The sequence below is a fragment of the Aquarana catesbeiana genome, linkage group LG01 (assembly GCF_042186555.1).
Source record: "Aquarana catesbeiana isolate 2022-GZ linkage group LG01, ASM4218655v1, whole genome shotgun sequence".
NCBI lineage: Eukaryota > Metazoa > Chordata > Amphibia > Anura > Ranidae > Aquarana > Aquarana catesbeiana.
Window position 1 is genome coordinate 398,255,543 of NC_133324.1, and position 19,759 is coordinate 398,275,301.

The 19,759-nt window shown below is 45.0% G+C and overlaps 1 protein-coding gene across 1 annotated transcript in view; it reads right to left on the minus strand.

Annotated features, from left to right (window-relative positions):
- The window catches only part of LOC141147573 (cytochrome P450 2J6-like), a 43,330-nt gene that overhangs the window by 14,543 nt on the left and 9,028 nt on the right, over positions 1 to 19,759 (minus strand). Inside the window, exons 3-6 of the mRNA XM_073634802.1 lie at positions 18,768 to 18,917; positions 18,105 to 18,265; positions 17,834 to 18,010; positions 3,346 to 3,487 (exon numbers count right to left, since the gene is read on the minus strand). Coding sequence (XP_073490903.1) covers positions 3,346 to 3,487; positions 17,834 to 18,010; positions 18,105 to 18,265; positions 18,768 to 18,917 — 630 coding nt within the window. The remainder of the gene's footprint in view (positions 1 to 3,345; positions 3,488 to 17,833; positions 18,011 to 18,104; positions 18,266 to 18,767; positions 18,918 to 19,759) is intronic.

Sequence of the window (19,759 nt, forward strand, 5' to 3'; positions counted from 1 at the left end):
CTGAGACAGGTAGTTACCTGTGGTAAACTCTGATATTTTGCAGCTAAGCACAAGAAAAAAAAAAGGTATTCAATACAAGTAAATCGCAATCGAATCAACTAACAAGCCCCAAGAGAGCTTACGGGCTCAGGTATGAGATGGGAAAAGAATTACTTCCTGTATGTCAATCTGCTCCCTTAAAATCCTGACACCATGGGTCCAGAACATTACCGGCACAATGTAGCATATAACAACATGCAAAGAATACAACTTTATACTTTTAAGTAAGAGTTCCCCCTTAATATATGCTAATGCCTTATACTGAGTCCTTTTAAGTTGTGAAAGAAAGAAGGGGATGGAGCCTTACAGTGAAGATATCCGACATCTTCAGCTAGCTCAACAGGGGCCCAAAGGAATGTCTGTGCAATGATGCCCAGCAACAAGGGATAGCTTATGCAAAATGTCTTCTGTGAAAGCTCTCATGTGGGAAGATGGGAGAAAGATGTCTGCATGCAGTGTCCCTTATAAGTGCACAAGGTGGGCTTCTCAGCAATCCCGGCGACACCAAGGCCCAAAGGAACTGGATATACTGGAACAGGCTCTTGAAAGGGTCTGCTGATGCCAGGTGCCCAACTGGCAACCCGATAATTCAAGGGCCTGGCGATGTCTGTGACAGCTGACTGTTGCACCCAGGGTGAAACTTGCTGGCGAGGGAGGCTATTGCCTAGTCCCAGCTCCGATATTCCCTTCACCACAGGCCAAAAGGCAAGAGCTCCTACTCTTGCCACACTAGACTCTCCAGTTGCCTCGTGGTCTCTCTCCTCTTCCTCCCCTGCAGCCTCATTTTCTTCTCCTTCACAGCACTCCCTTTTCCTACTCAGCTTGCTGGGGTTGTAGTCTACTGTAGATCATCCTAGGGCCACTTGTGGCTGGGACTACATTTCCCAAGATCCTCCATTGCGCCTACTCTGATTGGTCCCCCTCAGTGGCCAATTGATCGGGAGAAAAACTCTAGTCATTTGACTGATCCTGTATAGGAAGAACATGTCTGATTGTGCTGCAGCCAGATGAGCAGGAAGGATTTGATTACAAAGCTTCCATCTGCTATTAAGCACTACATGCCAATCTTGTGAAAGCAAGGCATGGCTATTTGGTTAGTGAGTTCCTGAGCCAATTCACACCAGAACGCAATGCAAAAAAGGCATGTTCCATGTGCATTTCCCACACTGTTCTTGAGCACACTGCCCTTTAAAACTGCTGCAGGTATCAATGTACTGTTAATGGCACTCCAGATGCAGATTGCAAACGTAGGGGAAATTATGGACATCAAATCACATGGTACTGCAACACGTGCAGCATGTCTTTAAAAGTGCATTCTGGTGTAATTTGCAGCTCAACCAAATAAATGGGCTGCAAAATCGCACAGCACGGGAGCACGCAGAAATGCAGCATGCATTCCTGTGCGATCCAGGTGTGAACCAGCCTACTGATTTAAAGTGAAGGTGTCCACCTTGAGAGGCTCATATGTTCCCATACTTGGAAGAAATGAAAAGATATTTGTGCACTATATTGGAACACTTTTGGGTGGATGTAATTTTGAGCATTTATATATATTCTGCTCAGTCTTCATCTAATACAAAGTTTCACATTTTATTTTTCTTTATTGATACTGACAGGAATAGTACCAGCTGATTAGTGAAAGGCCAACGTGGTACCAATATTCAAAAAAGGGCACAGATATGTTCCTGGAAACCACAGGTCTGCAAGGCTAACATCGATAGTATGTAAACTATTGGAGGGGATGATAAGGGACTATCCAAGAATTTGCTGATGAAAACAGTATCATTAATAGTAATCAGCATGGGTTTACGAAAGGTCATTCTCGCCAAAACAATCTGTTAACATTCTAAGAGGAAATGAGCTGTCATCTAGATAGAGGAAGGCCTGTGGATATGGTGTACCTGGATTTTGCAAAAGCATTTGATAGTCCCCATTGACGCTAAATATACAAACTGAAGTCTGTAGGCATGGAGCATAGGGTTTGTTCTTGGATAGAAAACTGGTTACAGGGGCGTGTCCAAAGGGTGGTAATAAATAAAATGTTATCAGACTGGTCTGGAGTGGTGAGTGGGGTACCCCAAGACTCTGTCCTGGGACCAATTCTGTTTAATTTATTCATAAATGATATAGCGGTTGGTATAAATAGCTGAACCTCAGTTTTTGCTGACGACATAAAAATAAGTAGGGCAATAACTTCACAGCAGGACATAGAAACTTTTACCTGAATAAAATAATGGGTTGGGCAACTACGTGGCAAATGAGGTTTAATATTGAAAAACGTAAAGTAAAGCACTTGGGGGGCTAAAAAACTTAAATACAAGTTAATAACTAGGGGGGAACCCCTGGGGAAATCCAGGATAGAGAAAAAACTGGGGGTCCTAGTTGAAGACAGAATGAGCAATAGCATGCATTAAAAAGGAATTTACTCCAGAGATAAAACTATAAACCTGCCACTTTAGAAAACTGTGGTTTGGCCACATATGGAGTATTCTGTCCAGTTCTGGTCACCAGTCCTCAGGAAGGATGAGCTGGAACTGGAGGGAGTCCAGAGAAGGGCAACAAAATTATTAATGGGACTGGAGGACCTAAATTTTGAGGTACGACTATAAGCACCAAATTTATTCTCCCTGGAAAAGAGACGCTTGAGAGGAGATATGATAGTGATATACAAATACCTCAATGGGGATCCCAGCGTAGGAAGAAAACTATTCAGTCTTAGAGAGTGTAGAAACACAAAGGGCCACTCAATGAGATTGGAGGAGAAGCGGTTTAACCTTAAGCTGTGTAGGGGGTTTTTCACTGTAAGGGCGATAAGAATGTGGAACACTCTTCCACAATGGTGGTGTCGGCAGGAAGTATTGATAGTTTTAAAAGACTCTTGGATGTGCATATTAGTGAACACAATATACAGGGATGTGGGAAATAATTATTGACATGAACACACATACACCAATACACAGGTTGGACTGGATGGAGTAGTGCAGTGATGGCGAACTTGGCACCCCAGATGTTTTGGAACTACATTTCCCATGATGCTCATGCACTCTGCAGTGTAGTTGAGCATTATGGAAAATGTAGTTCCAAAACATCTGGGGTGCCAAGGTTCGCCATTACTGGACTAGTGTCTTTTTTCAACCTTACCAGCTATGAAACAGATATCTGGTGTTTAGTTATTTCATGTTTTTATCCCTTTCATGTTCAAAGGAGACATGTTACTTTGTTTTGACAGCACCATAGTAATCATTTCGTGCCATATTAGAGGGTTTCTGTACTTTTATATTCCTACATAGTCATTTGTTTACTTACTTTGCACATCGGGATAGGCCACCATGCATAATAAGGCCCACTGCAAAGAAGTGGTTGTGGTTTCAGTTCCAGCATTAAAAAACTCAATAACTAATGCAATCAGACTGTCCTCATTAAAAATGGATTCTTTTTCACCTGCTATCTAGAAAGACAAAATGTAATTTAGACATAAATATAAAAATGTTGATTTCTATTAAATACCACCAGAAGAAGATCTAAGGAGGAAGAGAACAAGTCTTGTGACTGAAGCCAATACAACAGTGGTAACCAGTTTAGTAAATATTAGTCAAATGCACAGGAAGCGAGTTGGATGATGCTGGTCATCATTCAAGCTGGAATCGAGCAATGCTGAACGTTGGAGCAGTAAGTCCGGGGATGGAACAGCACTAGGGAGTATTGCAACAAAACAACCTAGTTACTGCAGCTGTATACCCCATCATTGTAAAAAAATATTTTGTCCTTTTTCTTGTGTTGCATTTGTGTATTCATTTGTGTATATTGTTATTATTAGGGTAATTTAATAAATTAGGGAAAAAAGGGGTTGAAAACAGCAACTTCTGCATTTTCATTACTGGGTGCATATTCATGTTGGTATTTCTTTAAATAAATTAAGAAGCTATTTTGACTTTTTATTTTCTTATTCTGTGAATATCTCAAATACCAAAGTACAAAAAAAAATGCAGAAAAATTGGAGAAAAATATAGAATTATTTTATTTTGGTGTTGTCAACTTAACATTGACACCCGTTGCAGATCGTGGTACGGGAAACGTGTACAGAATGCAGGTTTTCACACTGCATTCTAGTGTGAACTAAGCCTTATTATTATTTTTTTTATAACTTGCTTCTAAATTTATAATTTCTTAAACATTTATGAATAGATTTGTGTTTGTAAACAAATCCATCCTTTGTACACAAAATATAAAAATTAAGCAGCGCTAAAATGATTGTAAGCCCTCAGTCACACCGTTGCGACTTGTCACGCGACTTGATAGTTTCAGATTGCATGACAAGTCACACCCTATTGTCCGTTGGAGTCGCACTGACTTTGAAAGTAGTTCTTTCACTACATTTCGCAAGTTCAGATGCGACCTACATAGACATCTGTGCCTGAAGTCACATAGATGTCTTCCAAGTTGCACCTGAAGTAGCACTGAAATGCTACTGAAAATGCTCACGATTTCAATGTCGCGATCGGTGTGACCGGGGTGTAAAATTCCATCTCTCAGCCCAATGAATATATAATATATATATCTATATCAGCGGTAGGCAAGCCCCCGGCACTGGTGCCGCAAGCGGCAAACGAAGCCTATTTTGCCAGCACCCGACTCCCTCCCCATCAGCAGAGCAGCACAGGGAAGTGTCAGTGAGACAATAATGCATTCCAATTTTAGAGTTCCCCACACCGCACCTGTACTGAGGGGCAGGCACTGTGCCCCCACACATTGTAAAAGATGGGAAACATTATTTGGTTCTCTAACTTTGCTGTAGCTGCGATCGTCAGATTTTGTGATGGGGAAGAGTTTGGGTGCAGTTCTGCTAGGGAAGGGGGAGTGGTTCCTGTTTCAAGGAGCAGGAGGACTGCATTGGCCACTACTAAAGCCAATCACAGTCCTGCTAGCCCAGCCCACCATCTGGAGGAAGATGACTCGCTTGGTTGCCACTAGCAATCTCAGAAAGAAGGGATTTCACTGTGATTGAGAAAACCACAATCAGGTGACAGTTTGTGGAATTACTGTTGTGCTTCTGGGAACTTTGTTGAAATTATTCCTGAACCTTTGAGTCACTTACTACTGAACCCCAGCACTCTGTGTCCCTTTAAGCCACAGCCAGTATTCAGCGCAATGAAAATCACACCCAACTTTTCCTGTGTGCAGAGCGCCACACTTTTTCTCAGCTGCGGGGGCCCAACTTATGATCCTGCACACAGGTCCACTGCTTTCAGAAAATGCCCCTGACCTGAGCTCATCATTGCGCATCCATTCCAAATGCTTGTATGTGACATCATATACATCACATACAAGCACGTGGGCTGGATGCGAGAGATGGATCAGCAGGATGAGTGTGCCAGGACAGGTAGATGTGTCTCATCTCTGCTTCCTTTGGGGCAGATGTGAAAGGAGGTGCATTGGTGGGACAGATGAGCAGGGGGGTTCAGTGGTGGGCCAGAAGAGCAGGGGGGGTAGAGCAGTGGGGCAGATGTGAAAGGTGGTGTATTGGTGGGACAGAAGAACAGGGGGTTACAGAGGTGGGGCAGAAGAGCAGGAGCAACAGAGGTGGGGAAGAAGAGCAGGGGGGACAGAGGTGGGGCAGAAGAGCAGGGGGAACAGAGGTGGGGAAGAAGAGCAGAGGGGTACAGAGCTGAGACAGATGTGTAGGAGGTACATTGGTGGGGCAAATGAGAAAGCGGGTTACAGTGGTGGGGCAGATGAGCAGATGGGTTCAGTGTTAGGACAGATGAGAAGGTGATTCAGTAGTGAGACAGAAGAGAATGGGGATACGGTGGTGGAGCAGATGTGCAGAGAGGTACAGTGGTTGGGCAGATGAGAAAAGGGGGTACATTAATGGGTCAGATGAGTAAAGGGAATACATTGATGTGGCAGATGTGAAAAGGGGGTACATTGATGGGACAGATGAGCAGGGGGGTTACAGTGGTGGGACAGAAGATCAAGGGGGTACAGTGGTAGGGCAGATGTACAGGAGGTACATTGGTGGGAGGGATGAGAAGGGGGTTCAGTGGTGGAACAGAAAAGCAGGGAGGTACAGTGATGGGGCAGATGAGCGGGGGGGGGGGGGGTTCAGTGTTGGGCCAGATGAGAAAGGAGGTACATTGGTGTGACAGATTTGCAGGGGGTTACATTGGTGGACAGAGGAGCAGGGGGTACAGAGGAGAAAGAAGGTACATTGATGGAACACATGAGCAGGGGGTTACAGGGGTGGGGCAGAAGAGCAGGTACAGTGGTGGGACAGATAAGAAGGGGGTTACAGTGGTGGGAAAGATGAGCAGGGGGGGTTCAGTGTTGGGGCAGAGGAGAAAGGGGGTACATTGGTGGGACAGATGAGCAGAGGGTTACAGCGGTGGGGCAGAGGAGCAGGGGGTACAGTGGTGGGACAGATGTGCAGTAGGTACAGTGGGGGGGGGCAGATGAGCAGATCAGTTCAGTGTTAGGTTAGATGAGAAGGTGATTCAGGAGTGAGACAGAAGAGCATGGGGGTACGGCAGTGGAGCAGATGTGCAGAGAGGTACAGTGGTGGGGCAGATGAGAAAGGGGGTTACAGTGGTGGGACAGAAGAGCAGGGTGGTACAATAGTGGGACATAAGAGCAGGGTGGTACAGTGGTGGGACAGAAGAGCAGGGTGGTACAGTGGTGGGACAGAAGAGCAGGGTGGTACAGTGGTGTGACAGAAGAGCAGGGTGGTACCGTGGTGAGACAGAAGAGCAGGGTGATACAGTGGTGGGACAAATGAGCAGGGGGTTACAGTGGTGGGGCAGATGTGCAGGGGGGTACAGAGGAGAAAGGAGGTACATCGGTGGAACACATGGGCAGGGGGGTTACAGTGATGGGGCAGAAGAGCAGGGGGTACAGTGGTGGGACAGATGTGCAGTAGGTACAGTGGGGGGGGGGGGGGGCAGATGGGAGAGGGGGTTACAGTGGTGAGGCAGATGAGCAGATAAGTTCAGTGTTAGCTTAGATGAGAAGGTGATTCAGGAGTGAGACAGAAGAGCATGGGGGTACAGCAGTGGAGCAGATGTGCAGAGCGGTACAGTGGTGGGGCAGATGAGAAAGGGGGTTACAGTGGTGGGACAGAAGAGCAGGGTGGTACAATAGTGGGACATAAGAGCAGGGTGGTACAGTGGTGGGACAGAAGAGCAGGGTGGTACAGTGGTGGGATAGAAGAGCAGGGTGGTACCGTGGTGAGACAGAAGAGCAGGGTGATACAGTGGTGGGACAGATGAGAAAGGGGGTTACAGTGGTGGGACAGAAGAGCAGGGTGGTACCGTGGTGGGACAGAAGAGCAGGGAGATACAGTGGTGGGACAGATAAGCAGGGTGGTACAGTGGTGGGACAAATGAGCAGGGGGTTACAGTGGTGGGGCAGATGTGCAGGGGGGTACAGAGGAGAAAGGAGGTACATCGGTGGAACACATGGGCAGGGGGGTTACAGTGATGGGGCAGAAGAGCAGGGGGTACAGTGGTGGGACAGATGTGCAGTAGGTACAGTGGGGGGGGGGGGGGGGCAGATGAGAGAGGGGGTTACAGTGGTGAGGCAGATGAGCAGATAAGTTCAGTGTTAGCTTAGATGAGAAGGTGATTCAGGAGTGAGACAGAAGAGCATGGGGGTACAGCAGTGGAGCAGATGTGCAGAGAGGTACAGTGGTGGGGCAGATGAGAAAGGGGGTTACAGTGGTGGGACAGAAGAGCAGGGTGGTACAATAGTGGGACATAAGAGCAGGGTGGTACAGTGGTGGGACAGAAGAGCAGGGTGGTACAGTGGTGGGATAGAAGAGCAGGGTGGTACCGTGGTGAGACAGAAGAGCAGGGTGATACAGTGGTGGGACAGATGAGAAAGGGGGTTACAGTGGTGGGACAGAAGAGCAGGGTGGTACCGTGGTGGGACAGAAGAGCAGGGAGATACAGTGGTGGGACAGATAAGCAGGGTGGTACAGTGGTGGGACAAATGAGCAGGGGGTTACAGTGGTGGGGCAGATGTGCAGGGGGGTACAGAGGAGAAAGGAGGTACATCGGTGGAACACATGGGCAGGGGGGTTACAGTGATGGGGCAGAAGAGCAGGGGGTACAGTGGTGGGACAGATGTGCAGTAGGTACAGTGGGGGGGGGGGCAGATGAGAGAGGGGGTTACAGTGGTGAGGCAGATGAGCAGATAAGTTCAGTGTTAGCTTAGATGAGAAGGTGATTCAGGAGTGAGACAGAAGAGCATGGGGGTACAGCAGTGGAGCAGATGTGCAGAGAGGTACAGTGGTGGGGCAGATGAGAAAGGGGGTTACAGTGGTGGGACAGAAGAGCAGGGTGGTACAATAGTGGGACATAAGAGCAGGGTGGTACAGTGGTGGGACAGAAGAGCAGGGTGGTACAGTGGTGGGATAGAAGAGCAGGGTGGTACCGTGGTGAGACAGAAGAGCAGGGTGATACAGTGGTGGGACAGATGAGAAAGGGGGTTACAGTGGTGGGACAGAAGAGCAGGGTGGTACAATAGTGGGACATAAGAGCAGGGTGGTACAGTGGTGGGACAGAAGAGCAGGGTGGTACAGTGGTGGGACAGAAGAGCAAGGTGGTACAGTGGTGTGACAGAAGAGCAGGGTGGTATCGTGGTGGGACAGAAGAGCAGGGTGATACAGTGGTGGGACAGATGAGCAGGGTGGTACAGTGGTGGGACAAATGAGCAGGGGGTTACAGTGGTGGGGCAGATGTGAAGGGGGGTACAGTGGTGGGGCAGATGAGAAAGGGGGTACATTTGTGGGGCAGATGAGAAAGGGGGTACATTGGTGGGGCAGATGAGAAAGGGGGTACATTGGTGGGGCAAATGAGCAGGGTGGTACAATGGTGGGGCAGATGAGCAGGGGGTTACAATGTTAGGGCAGATGAGCAGGGGGTTACAGTGCTGGGGCAGATGAGCAGGATGTTACAGTGGTGGGGCAGATGCACAGGGGGTTACAGTGGTGGGGCAGATGAGCAGGGGGTTACAGTGGTGGGGCAGATGAGCAGGGGGTTACAGTCTCAGGGCATATGTGCAGGGTAGTACAGTGGTGGGGCAGATGAGCAGGGGGGTATAGTGGTGGGACAGATTTGCAGGTGGGACAGTGATCCGAGGTGTGAAGGCGCATGAATTGGAGCTGATCTGAGGTGTGAGAGTGCAGGATGTTAATTTCTCACTACTAAAGTGGTTTACAGCATTTACTTTATAAAAAATCCTTTTCGTGATTGAGAGTGTGAAGTTGACTTTTTTTGTTACAAAATCGGCACGCTCAATTTCTTTGAAAACATTTTTCGGCACACTGTGCTCAAAAGGTTTCTATGCAGAAATGAGCCTGATTTTGCACTTTCCAGCTTTAGTAAATAAACCCCATTGCGTACTTAAAAGTGGGGTATGCCTGTATACACAACAACACCTAATTGAATAAATCAATTGATCAGTGTAAACAAACTAAGAAATATAGGAGAATATGAGAACAATTCATACATCTACATACAATTCATATAATAAATTCATAAAAACAAATGTATAAAAAGTAAAAGTGAAAAAAGTTCCTCAAAAAATTAAAAAGTTCCATGCATAAACATACCTTGTGTGTAAGAAAACCCAGTGTGTATATGTAAATCCACTCAGCTAACTATTGACCTGCAAACTATAATGCCCTGTACACACGACCAGTTTTCCCGTCGGAATAAACTCTGAAGGTTTTTCCGACGGAGTTCCGACGGAATTCCGCTCAAGCTGTCTTGCATACACATGGTCACACCAAATTCCGACCGTCCAGAACGCGGTGACGTACAACACGTATGATGGGACTAGAGAACGGAAGTTCAATACCCAGTAGCCAATAGCTGCCGTCTCGTACTTGCTTCAGAGCATGCATCGTTTTTCGTACCTCGGAACAGCATACAGACAAGTGGTTTTCCCGATAGGAATTGGTTCCGTCGGAAAAATTTAGAACATGTTCTCTTTCTAGGTCCATCAGAATTTTCAACGTAAAAAGTCCAATGGAGCAGCTCTCGTCGGACTTTTTCTGTCGGACATTTCGCTCTTGTGTACACGGCATAAGAGGTCTAAACAGGCACTAGTAAGTAAATGATAGTTATGATCGCTTCCAGCTTCAGCAGAACATTCCATATAAAGCTTAACCTACAAGGGGACAGATTCTTATTCATAGCTCCCTCAGAGCAATAAAAACACATATAGTGCTTTCCATTTTAACAGCAAAAGAATAAACAATCCAAATGTGCTCAAATAAATATAAAAATATGCAGCGTATCAAGTGTTTAACTTGCGATGAGGATCAGGAACAATAGAACCACAGATATTGCAACCACACTGCTGCCAGCAATCACAATAGCCGCATGGCTGTACTCACAAACGTAATAACGTGGTGAGGACAGGCTCCACCCTTATGTGTGACATCCCTGGGGGGGGGACTTCTTAAGAGGGTCCCCCCCAGGAATGTAACAATTGTAAAGAAAGAAGAACACCACAATCTCCAATGAAGATGTTGTTCTCTTTATCATTTTATATTTTTTTGTGTTTGTGTGAAATTTAAGACAGTTTTCGTTCACACCAAATCCGACTTTGAAATCGTGCCACTTCACTTGAAATTGCGTGATTTCAAAGTTGCATCTCAGTGCAACTTTAGGTGCAACTTGGGTGACATCTGTGCGACTTCATGCATAAATGTCTATGCAAGTCGCACCTGAAAGCAGCAAAAATAGTGCAGGTACTTTTTTTTCAAATCAGTGTGGCACCGCAAAGTCAGTGTTGCACCGATTTGAACATCCATTACTGACAATAGGGTGCGAATTGTCATGCGATTTGGACCTGTCAAATCATGACAAATCATGACGTCAAATCATGACATGATGCTACACCGGTGTGAACGGGGTCTAAGGCCTGAAAAGTGAAAAGTATTTTTTATACTTCACTCGAGTTTCATACTGGTGCAGGGGAAGGAGGAGGAGGAGAAGAGTTGGGGGGAAAATGCACCGAAATCACATAAAAAATCTGTGTACATGCGATTTTGATGTGCTTCCATTGAAGTCTATGGGGCAAAAAAGGGCACTTAATTGCACCAAAGTAGCACATGTACAGTGCTTTGCAAAAGTATTCAGCCCCTTGGCATTTTTTGTGTTTTGTTGCCTCACAACCTGGAATTAACATGGAAACATGGATCGTTTGAGGATTTGCATCATTTAATTTATAGAACATGTCCACAACTTTGAAGATGTTTTTTTTTTATTGTGAAGCAAGCAACAAATAGGACAAAATAACAGAAAAAGTCAATGTGCATAACTATTCACCCCCCTAAAGTCAATACTTTGTAGAGCCACCTTTTGCGGCTATCACAGCTCCAAGTCGCTTTGTATAAGTCTCTATGAGCTTGCCACATCTTACCACTGGTATTTTTGCCCATTCCTCCTTGCAAAACTGCTCCAGCTCCTTCAAGTTGGATGGTTTGCACTTGTGAACAGCAATCTTTAAGTCTGACCACAGATTTTCTATTGGATTGAGGTCAGGGCTTTGACTAGGCCTTTCCAACACATTTACATGTTTCCCCTTAAACCACTGAAGTGTTGCTGTAGCTGTGTGTTTGGAGTCATTGTCCTGCTGGAAGGTGAACCTCCGTCTTAGCCTCAAATCACACACGGAGTGGTACAGGTTTTGCTCTAGAATATCCCTGTATTTAGCACCATTCATCTTTCCCTCAACTCAGACCAGTTTCCCAGTCCCGACTGCTGAAAAACATCCCCACGGCATGATGCTGCCACCACCATGTTTCACTGTGAGGATGGTGTTCTTTGGGTGATGTGATGTGTTGGGTTTGCGCCAGACATAGCGTTTTCTTTGATGGCCAAAAAGTAAAATTTCAGTCTCATCAGACCAGAGCACCTTCCTCCATACATTTTGGGAGTCTCCCACATGCTTTTTCGCAAACTCAAAACGCGCTATTTTGTTTTTTTGCTGAAAGTAATGGCTTTCTTCTGGCCACTCTGCAATAAAGCCAAACTCTATGGAGCGTACGGCTTATTGTCGTCCTATGTGCAGATACTCCAGTCTCTGCCGTGGAACTCAGCAGCTCCTGCAGGGTTACCTTAGGTCTCTGTGCTGCCTCTCTGATTAATGCCCTCCTTGCCCGGTCCATGAGTTTTGGTGTGCGGTCGTCACTTGGCAGGTTTGCTGTTGTGCCACGTTCTTTCCATTTGGTTATGATAGATTTGATGGTGCTCCTAGGGATCATCAAAGATTTGGATATTTTTTTATAACCTAACCTGACTTGTACTTCTCAACAACATTGTCCCTTACGTGTTTGGAGAGTTCCTTGGTCTTCATGGCAGTGTTTGGTTAGTGGTGCCTCTTGCTTAGGTGTTGCAGCCTCTGAGGCCTTTCAAAAAGGTGAGTATGTGTAATGACAGATCATGCGACACTTAGATTGCACACAGATGGACATCATTTCACTAAATATGTGACTTCTGAAGGTAATTGGTTGCACCAGAGCTTTTTATGGGCTTCATAACAAAGGGGGTGAATATATACGCACATACCAATTATCATTTTTTTATTTCTGAAAAATAGTTTTATGTATATATTTTTCTAATTTTACTTCACCAACTTAGACTATTGTGTTCTGATCCATCACATATAATTCAGATTAAAAAAACATTGAACTAAAGGCTGTAATGTAACAAAAAAGGTAAAAAGCCAAGGGGGGGGGGGTGAATACTTTTGCAAGACACTGTACCTTCCCTAAAATTGCATCATAGCTGCATTGCAATGATGTGAACAGGCACCATTGAAATCAATATGATTTCCATTGTCATGTGATTCTGTGCAGCTCAGGTCACATCTGAAATTGAACCAGTGTGAACCAGGCCTTCAACACAGCAATTTATAATCTTGATACTGCTGAAGTGTTTTTACCTGATTAAGCTAAATATGAATCAATAGAGAGAAAAGAACTGGAGTACACAGTAGCTGTGCCAATGTGCAATATTCTGGTCTATTCTGCATATTCATTGTAGTGCAACTTTGATGTCTGTATACATCTGCAAGAAGTTTTTAAAAAGAATTCACAAGATGTGAATTCACAAGATGTTTGTAAGGTCCGTTGGCATGGACCATAGGGTGAGTACATGGATTGAAAACTGGCTACAAGGGCGAGTTCAGAGGGTGGTGATAAATGGGGAGTACTCAGAATGGTCAGGGGTGGGATGTGGGGTCCCCCAGGGTTCTGTGCTGGGACCAATTCTATTTAATTTGTTCATAAAGGACCTGGAGGATGGGGTAAACAGTTCAATCCCTGTATTTGCAGGCGATGCTAAGCTAAGAAGGGCAATAACTTCTCCGCGGGATGTGGAAACCTTGCAAGAAGATCTGAGAAAAATTAAAAATAATGCATTTGGGTGGCAAAAATATGTTGCAATATACTCATTGGGGGGAGAACCTCTGGGGGAATCTTGGATGGAAAAGGACCTGGGGGTCGTAGTAAATGATAGGCTCAGCAATGGCATGCAATGACAAGCTGCTGCTAACAAAGAAAACAGAATATTGGCATACATTAAAAAGGGGATTAACTCCAGAGATAAAACAATAATTCTCCCACTCTACAAGACTCTGGTCCGGCCTCACCTGGAGTATGCTGTCCAGTTCTGGGCACCAGTCCTCAGGAAGGATGTACTGGAAATGGAGCGAGTACAGAGAAGGGCAACAAAACTAATAAAGGGTCTGGAGGATATTAGTTATGAAGAAAGGTTGCGAGCACTGAACTTATTCTCTCTGGAGAAGAGACGCTTGAAAGGGGATATGATTTAAATTTACAAATACCGTACTGGTGACCCCACAATAAGGATAAAACTTTTTTGCGGAATGGAGTTTAATAAGACATATGGCCACTCATTAAAATTAGAAGAAAAGAGGTTTAACCTTAAACTGCGTAGAGGGTTCTTTACTGTAAGAGCGGCAAGGATGTGGAATTCCCTTCCACAGGTGGTGGTTTCAGCGGGGGGCATCAATAGTTTAAAAAAACTATTAGATAAGCACCTGAACGCAGAGGCGTATCTAGTGAAAATGGCACCTATGGCAAGCACTGAAACTGCGCTCCTGTCAAAAAAAAAAAAAAAAACAGCTAACAAAACTACAAGTCAAGCTCTTTAATCTTTCTATTAACAAATTATGGATTAGTACTACATAAACAGCCCAATGGATCAGTTAGCCCCTGGTCATTAAACATTCTACATTAAGTGAAAGTTCATGTACTGCAAAGTTTGCTCTGCATGAACTTTCACTGAATGTAGAATGTTTAAGGAGCTTATTGCACAAATCACTTTATTAAACTTTATGATATCTATTTATTTAATCCATATTGAGCACTATTTGATTGTGTGTATATGCCAAGCAGAAGCAGCCAATCAAATATGGTGCTCAATATGGATTAAATTAATATGCATAGCCATAAATATCAGAAATAAAAGTGTAATAAAGTGATTTGTGCAACAGCAGGTACTACTTTTAAATAGACTGCGAATGTGACTACAGCAGATGACCAGACTGCGAATGTGACTGCAGCTGATGACCAGACTGCGACTGTGACTACAGCTGATGACCAGACTGCGAATACAGGAGATGACCAGACTGCGAATGTGACATACTACAGGAGATGACCAGATTGCGAATGTGACATACTACAGGAGATGACCAGACTGCGAATGTGACTACAGCTGATGACCAGACTGCGAATGTGACTACAGCTGATGACCAGACTGCGAATGTGACTACAGCTGATGACCAGACTGCGAATACAGGAGATGACCAGACTGCGAATGTGACATACTACAGGAGATGACCAGATTGCGAATGTGACATACTACAGGAGATGACCAGACTGCGAATGCGACTACAAGAGATGACCAGACTGCGAATGTGACTACAGGAGATGAGTAGACTGCGAATGTGACTACAGGAGATGACTAGACTGCGAATGTGACTACAGGAGATAACTAGACTGTGAATGCGACTACATCAGATGACCAGACTGCGAATGCGACATACTACAGGAGATGACCAGACTGCGAATGTGACATGCTACAGGAGATGACCAGATTGCGAATGCAACATACTACAGGAGATGACCAGACTGCGAATGCGACATACTACAGGAGATGACCAGACTGCGAATGCGACTACAAGAGATGACCAGACTGCGAATGTGACTACAGGAGATGACTAGACTGCGAATGTGACTACAGGAGATGACTAGACTGCGAATGTGACTACAGGAGATAACTAGACTGCGAATGCGACTACATCAGATGACCAGACTGCGAATGCGACATACTACAGGAGATGACCAGACTGCGAATGTGACATGCTACAGGAGATGACCAGATTGCGAATGCAACATACTACAGGAGATGACCAGACTGCGAATGCGACATACTACAGCAGATGACCAGATTGCGAATGTGACATACTACAGGAGATGACCAGACTGCGAATGCAACATACTACAGGAGATGACCAGACTGCAAATGCGACTACAAGAGATGACCAGACTGCAAATGTGACTACAGGAGATGACCAGACTGCGAATGCGACATACTACAGGAGATGACCAGACTGCGAATGCGACTACAAGAGATGACCAGACTGCGAATGCGACTACAGGAGATGACCAGACTGCGAATGCGACTACAGGAGATGACCAGACTGCGAATGCAACTACAGCAGATGACCAGACTGCGAATGCAACTACAGGAGATGACCAGACTGCGAATGTGACTACAGGGGATGACCAGACTGAGAATGCGACTACAGGAGATGACCAGACTGCGAATGCGACTACAGGAGGTGACCAGACTGCGAATGTGACTACAGGAGATGACCAGACTGCGAATGCGATTACAGCAGATGACCAGACTGCGAATGCGACTACAGCAGATGACTAGACTGCGAATGCGACTACAGAAGATGACCAGACTGCGAATGCGACTACAGGAGATGACCAGACTGCGAATGCGACATACTACAGGAGATGACCAGACTGCGAACGCGACATACTACAGGAGATGACCAGACTGCGAATGCGACTACAGCAGATGACCAGACTGCGAATGCGACATACTACAGGAGATGACCAGGATGCGAATGCTACACAGGAGATGACCAGACTGCGAATGCGACTACAGGAGATGACCAGACTGCGAATGCGACATACTACAGGAGATGACCAGATTGCGAATGCGACACAGGAGATGACCAGACTGCGAATGCGACTACAGGAGATGACCAGACTGCGAATGCGACTACAGCAGATGACTAGACTGCAAATGTGACTACAGGAGATGACCAGACTGCGAATGTGACTACAGGAGATGACCAGACTGCGAATGCGACTACAGCAGATGACCAGACTGCGAATGCGACTACAGCAGATGACCAGACTGCGAATGCGACATACTACAGGAGATGACCAGACTGCGAATGCGACTACAGCAGATGACCAGACTGCGAATGCGACATACTACAGGAGATGACCATAATGCATATGCGACATACCACAGGAGATGACCAGAATGCGAATGCGACTACAGCAGATGACCAGACTGCAAATGTGACATACTACAGGAGATGACCAGAATGCGAATGCGACATACTACAGGAGATGACCAGAATGCGAATGCGACTACAGCAGATGACCAGACTGTGAATACGACTACAGGAGATGACCAGACTGCGAATGCGACTACAGCAGATGACCAGACTGCGAATGTGACATACTACAGCAGATGACCAGATTGCAAATGTGACATACTACAGCAGATGACCAAGTAGCCAGTTTTAAAATTTAAGCTTTCAGCAATGCACAGCTATACAGGGGGGTAAAGAACATTGTCAGGGAGGGTTTAGTAACACTGAGTCTATAGGTAGAAAGACCTACCTGACCAGCCGGGCTCACATCTCAGAGGTCCGGAGGCGGAGCTTTCTGATGTAGGGGTGGGGCTTACGGCGGTAGGGGCGGGGCTTACAGCGGTAGGGGGCGGGAATATTCGTGGTCCAGGAGAGGCGATGTCAGTGCTCCGAGCACATACAGAGTATATGGGGCGGGGCAGGGCAGGGTCAGAGCATCAGTGGAGCTCCCTGCCCCGCCCCTCCCTGCTGACAGAGCCTCCCTCAGCCTAAACCGAGCCTGACAGCCATCTGATAGAACACCAGTACCGCGATCCTGCAGGCTGGCCGCGGCGCCGGGGGCTATATTAGTCTGGGAGGACAGGTGGGGGGGTTTTTTCATGCAGAGGGTGGCTTTTTGCCGCCCCTTCCCCCCCATGGCGCCCATGGCACTTGCCATGGCTGCCATACCTTAGATACGCCACTGCCTGAACGACCACAACATACAGGGATATACAATGTGATACTGACATATAATCACACACATAGGTTGGGCGTGATGGACTTGTGTCTTTTTCCAACCTCACCTACTATGTAATGTGGTTAAATGAAGATAACTAATGTAGTCGATGACTATATAATGTGCACAGCACAGGGACGGAAAGTGTGAGTCAGTTTTTATATAAATACAGATATATTTCAACTAGCTTTTGTAAATCAGGATCATTCTACAAGAAAAATTTAAGAGGGTATTGCAAAATGATATGATAGTGCTATGCAATTATAATGCAAACAAAGTACCCCAGTGAAAGGCAGTAAGTGTAATTGGTTGCCACACTTTAAACATAGTCTTTGCATCTTTTACTACTTAATTTTCTACCTTTGAAATGTGGGCCAGATAGTAGTCAATGACATCTTGAGGTTGCTCTAATGATCCATTCTCCTTATGAATTCGGATCTCGTTGTCTGTAAACTGATGTAAGTATTCCATAATTTCAAAGGCTTTCTGATGAGGGCCAGGTAGATGTTTCATTAGCCATGGAAAAGAATCGTATAGCTGGGCCACAAAAAACACCATAATTTAAAAGTACTCAATTGTCAACTCATGACAAAAATTAGAAAAATAAATGTCTTTCTTAACTGGGACTTACCCTTCCCCATGCTGAGCCAATAATCTCAAGTAGACTATGATTACATTTGACCAAGTTTTGAAAAATCCCATCATCGATCGAAAAACGATGCCCAAAAACCACAGCAGAAATTACATTTACTGCAGAATTGGTGATCATTTCTGAGGGATCAAAAGATTCTCCTAAAAATATAAGGATTATTTATGTTTGACATCTTTTTCTTGTCACTAAAAGTAATACCAACCCATGAGAATTCACCTTTGCTGATCTCAGTACCCTGAAATATCTTTGTTTGCAAATGGATTACTGTATGTTGAAATCTTACTTATTTTCTGTACTACCTTAGGGGTTGTTTCTCAAGCTTTTGTACAGCAATACATAATGACAGCAGCATTTTCTATGCAAAGACAGATCCCTTGTCCTTGCTAAGCTCAGGCAGAATGGAGACAGAAGTTCACCATAAAAATGTTGTACACCCTCAGATGCCTTCCTTATCATCATTCAGCTGAAGAGCAGTGAGGACAGGAGATCAGCATTCATTTTGAAATCTGTCATTCTGTTTTTTGTACAATTGTTATTCTTTATATTAAGCATATTGACCCACATGCTTAATCATTCTGTTCAGTACACATTTGAAATATAAACAGTAAAAATCATTGTCTGGGTAAAACTCATCAGACTAACCATTCTTAGTTTTAAAAGACTCCACCAGACAGCAAGCTTCTTCTTGTATACGTGACTCCAGGCCACATTTTCCAAGCCCAAGGTTTCTTAGGGTCATTAACGCAAAACGTCTGTGCTGTTTCCACATGTGTCCATTAGATGTGATTATACCTAAGAAAATGCAAATTATCTTTTGTAACTTGGTGTACAAAATATTACTGCAGATTTGTAAAATAAATTATTATTAAAAAAAACAAAAAAACTTTATAGGATTTTAGCAAGCTTTGTTGTCTGATCCTAGCTGTTTAATAAAAATATTTTAATGAGATATTGGTTCCGCAGGAAGGAATGGGATATAAATTTAGTTCTTCTACAGGATCTATGAAAATTGAACTACTGTATATGTTCGATGTGCCAGTGCTTTCAGACTCCATGGGACCTTATGAGTAAGCATCAAAGGTGTGAAACACGTCAAGGTGCTTGTGGGATGCTGGACTTATTATGTATTTTGTGCTTTTTCTGAGTAGACAACCACTGATATTGCAAGGTACTGCTTGCTGTTTTTGTGTTAAGTGCTTTCAGACTGTCATGAGTGAGTCTTTGGCAGGCTGCTTTATAATGCTTCTTGAGGGTAAAAGTCTACTATGCTTTAGAGAAAAACAAGTTTACCCTTTACTTTTGGGCGGTGTTCGGCTGCATGTTTGAAGGTGTGGATATGTGTACTGGGTCATGGCCACTCTCCTTCATGACATGTGTACACATGCTTACAGAGAACCAGTGCTGCACAGTCTTAAGTATTGGTGATGTATCCTCACCTGACCTGCTTTCCCTTGCTTCTGCCAACTATCTGTTGACCTCAGCTTCACTTTTGATGATGCCCTGCCTTGTAATAATCCTTTAACCTCTAACTGCCTGTTGCTGACATCACCTTGTTCCCTTATATTGCACCTGCTTTACTGATCTGGTACATGAATGCTTGCCTGTTGCCGACTTTGGTCATTTCCCTGATACTA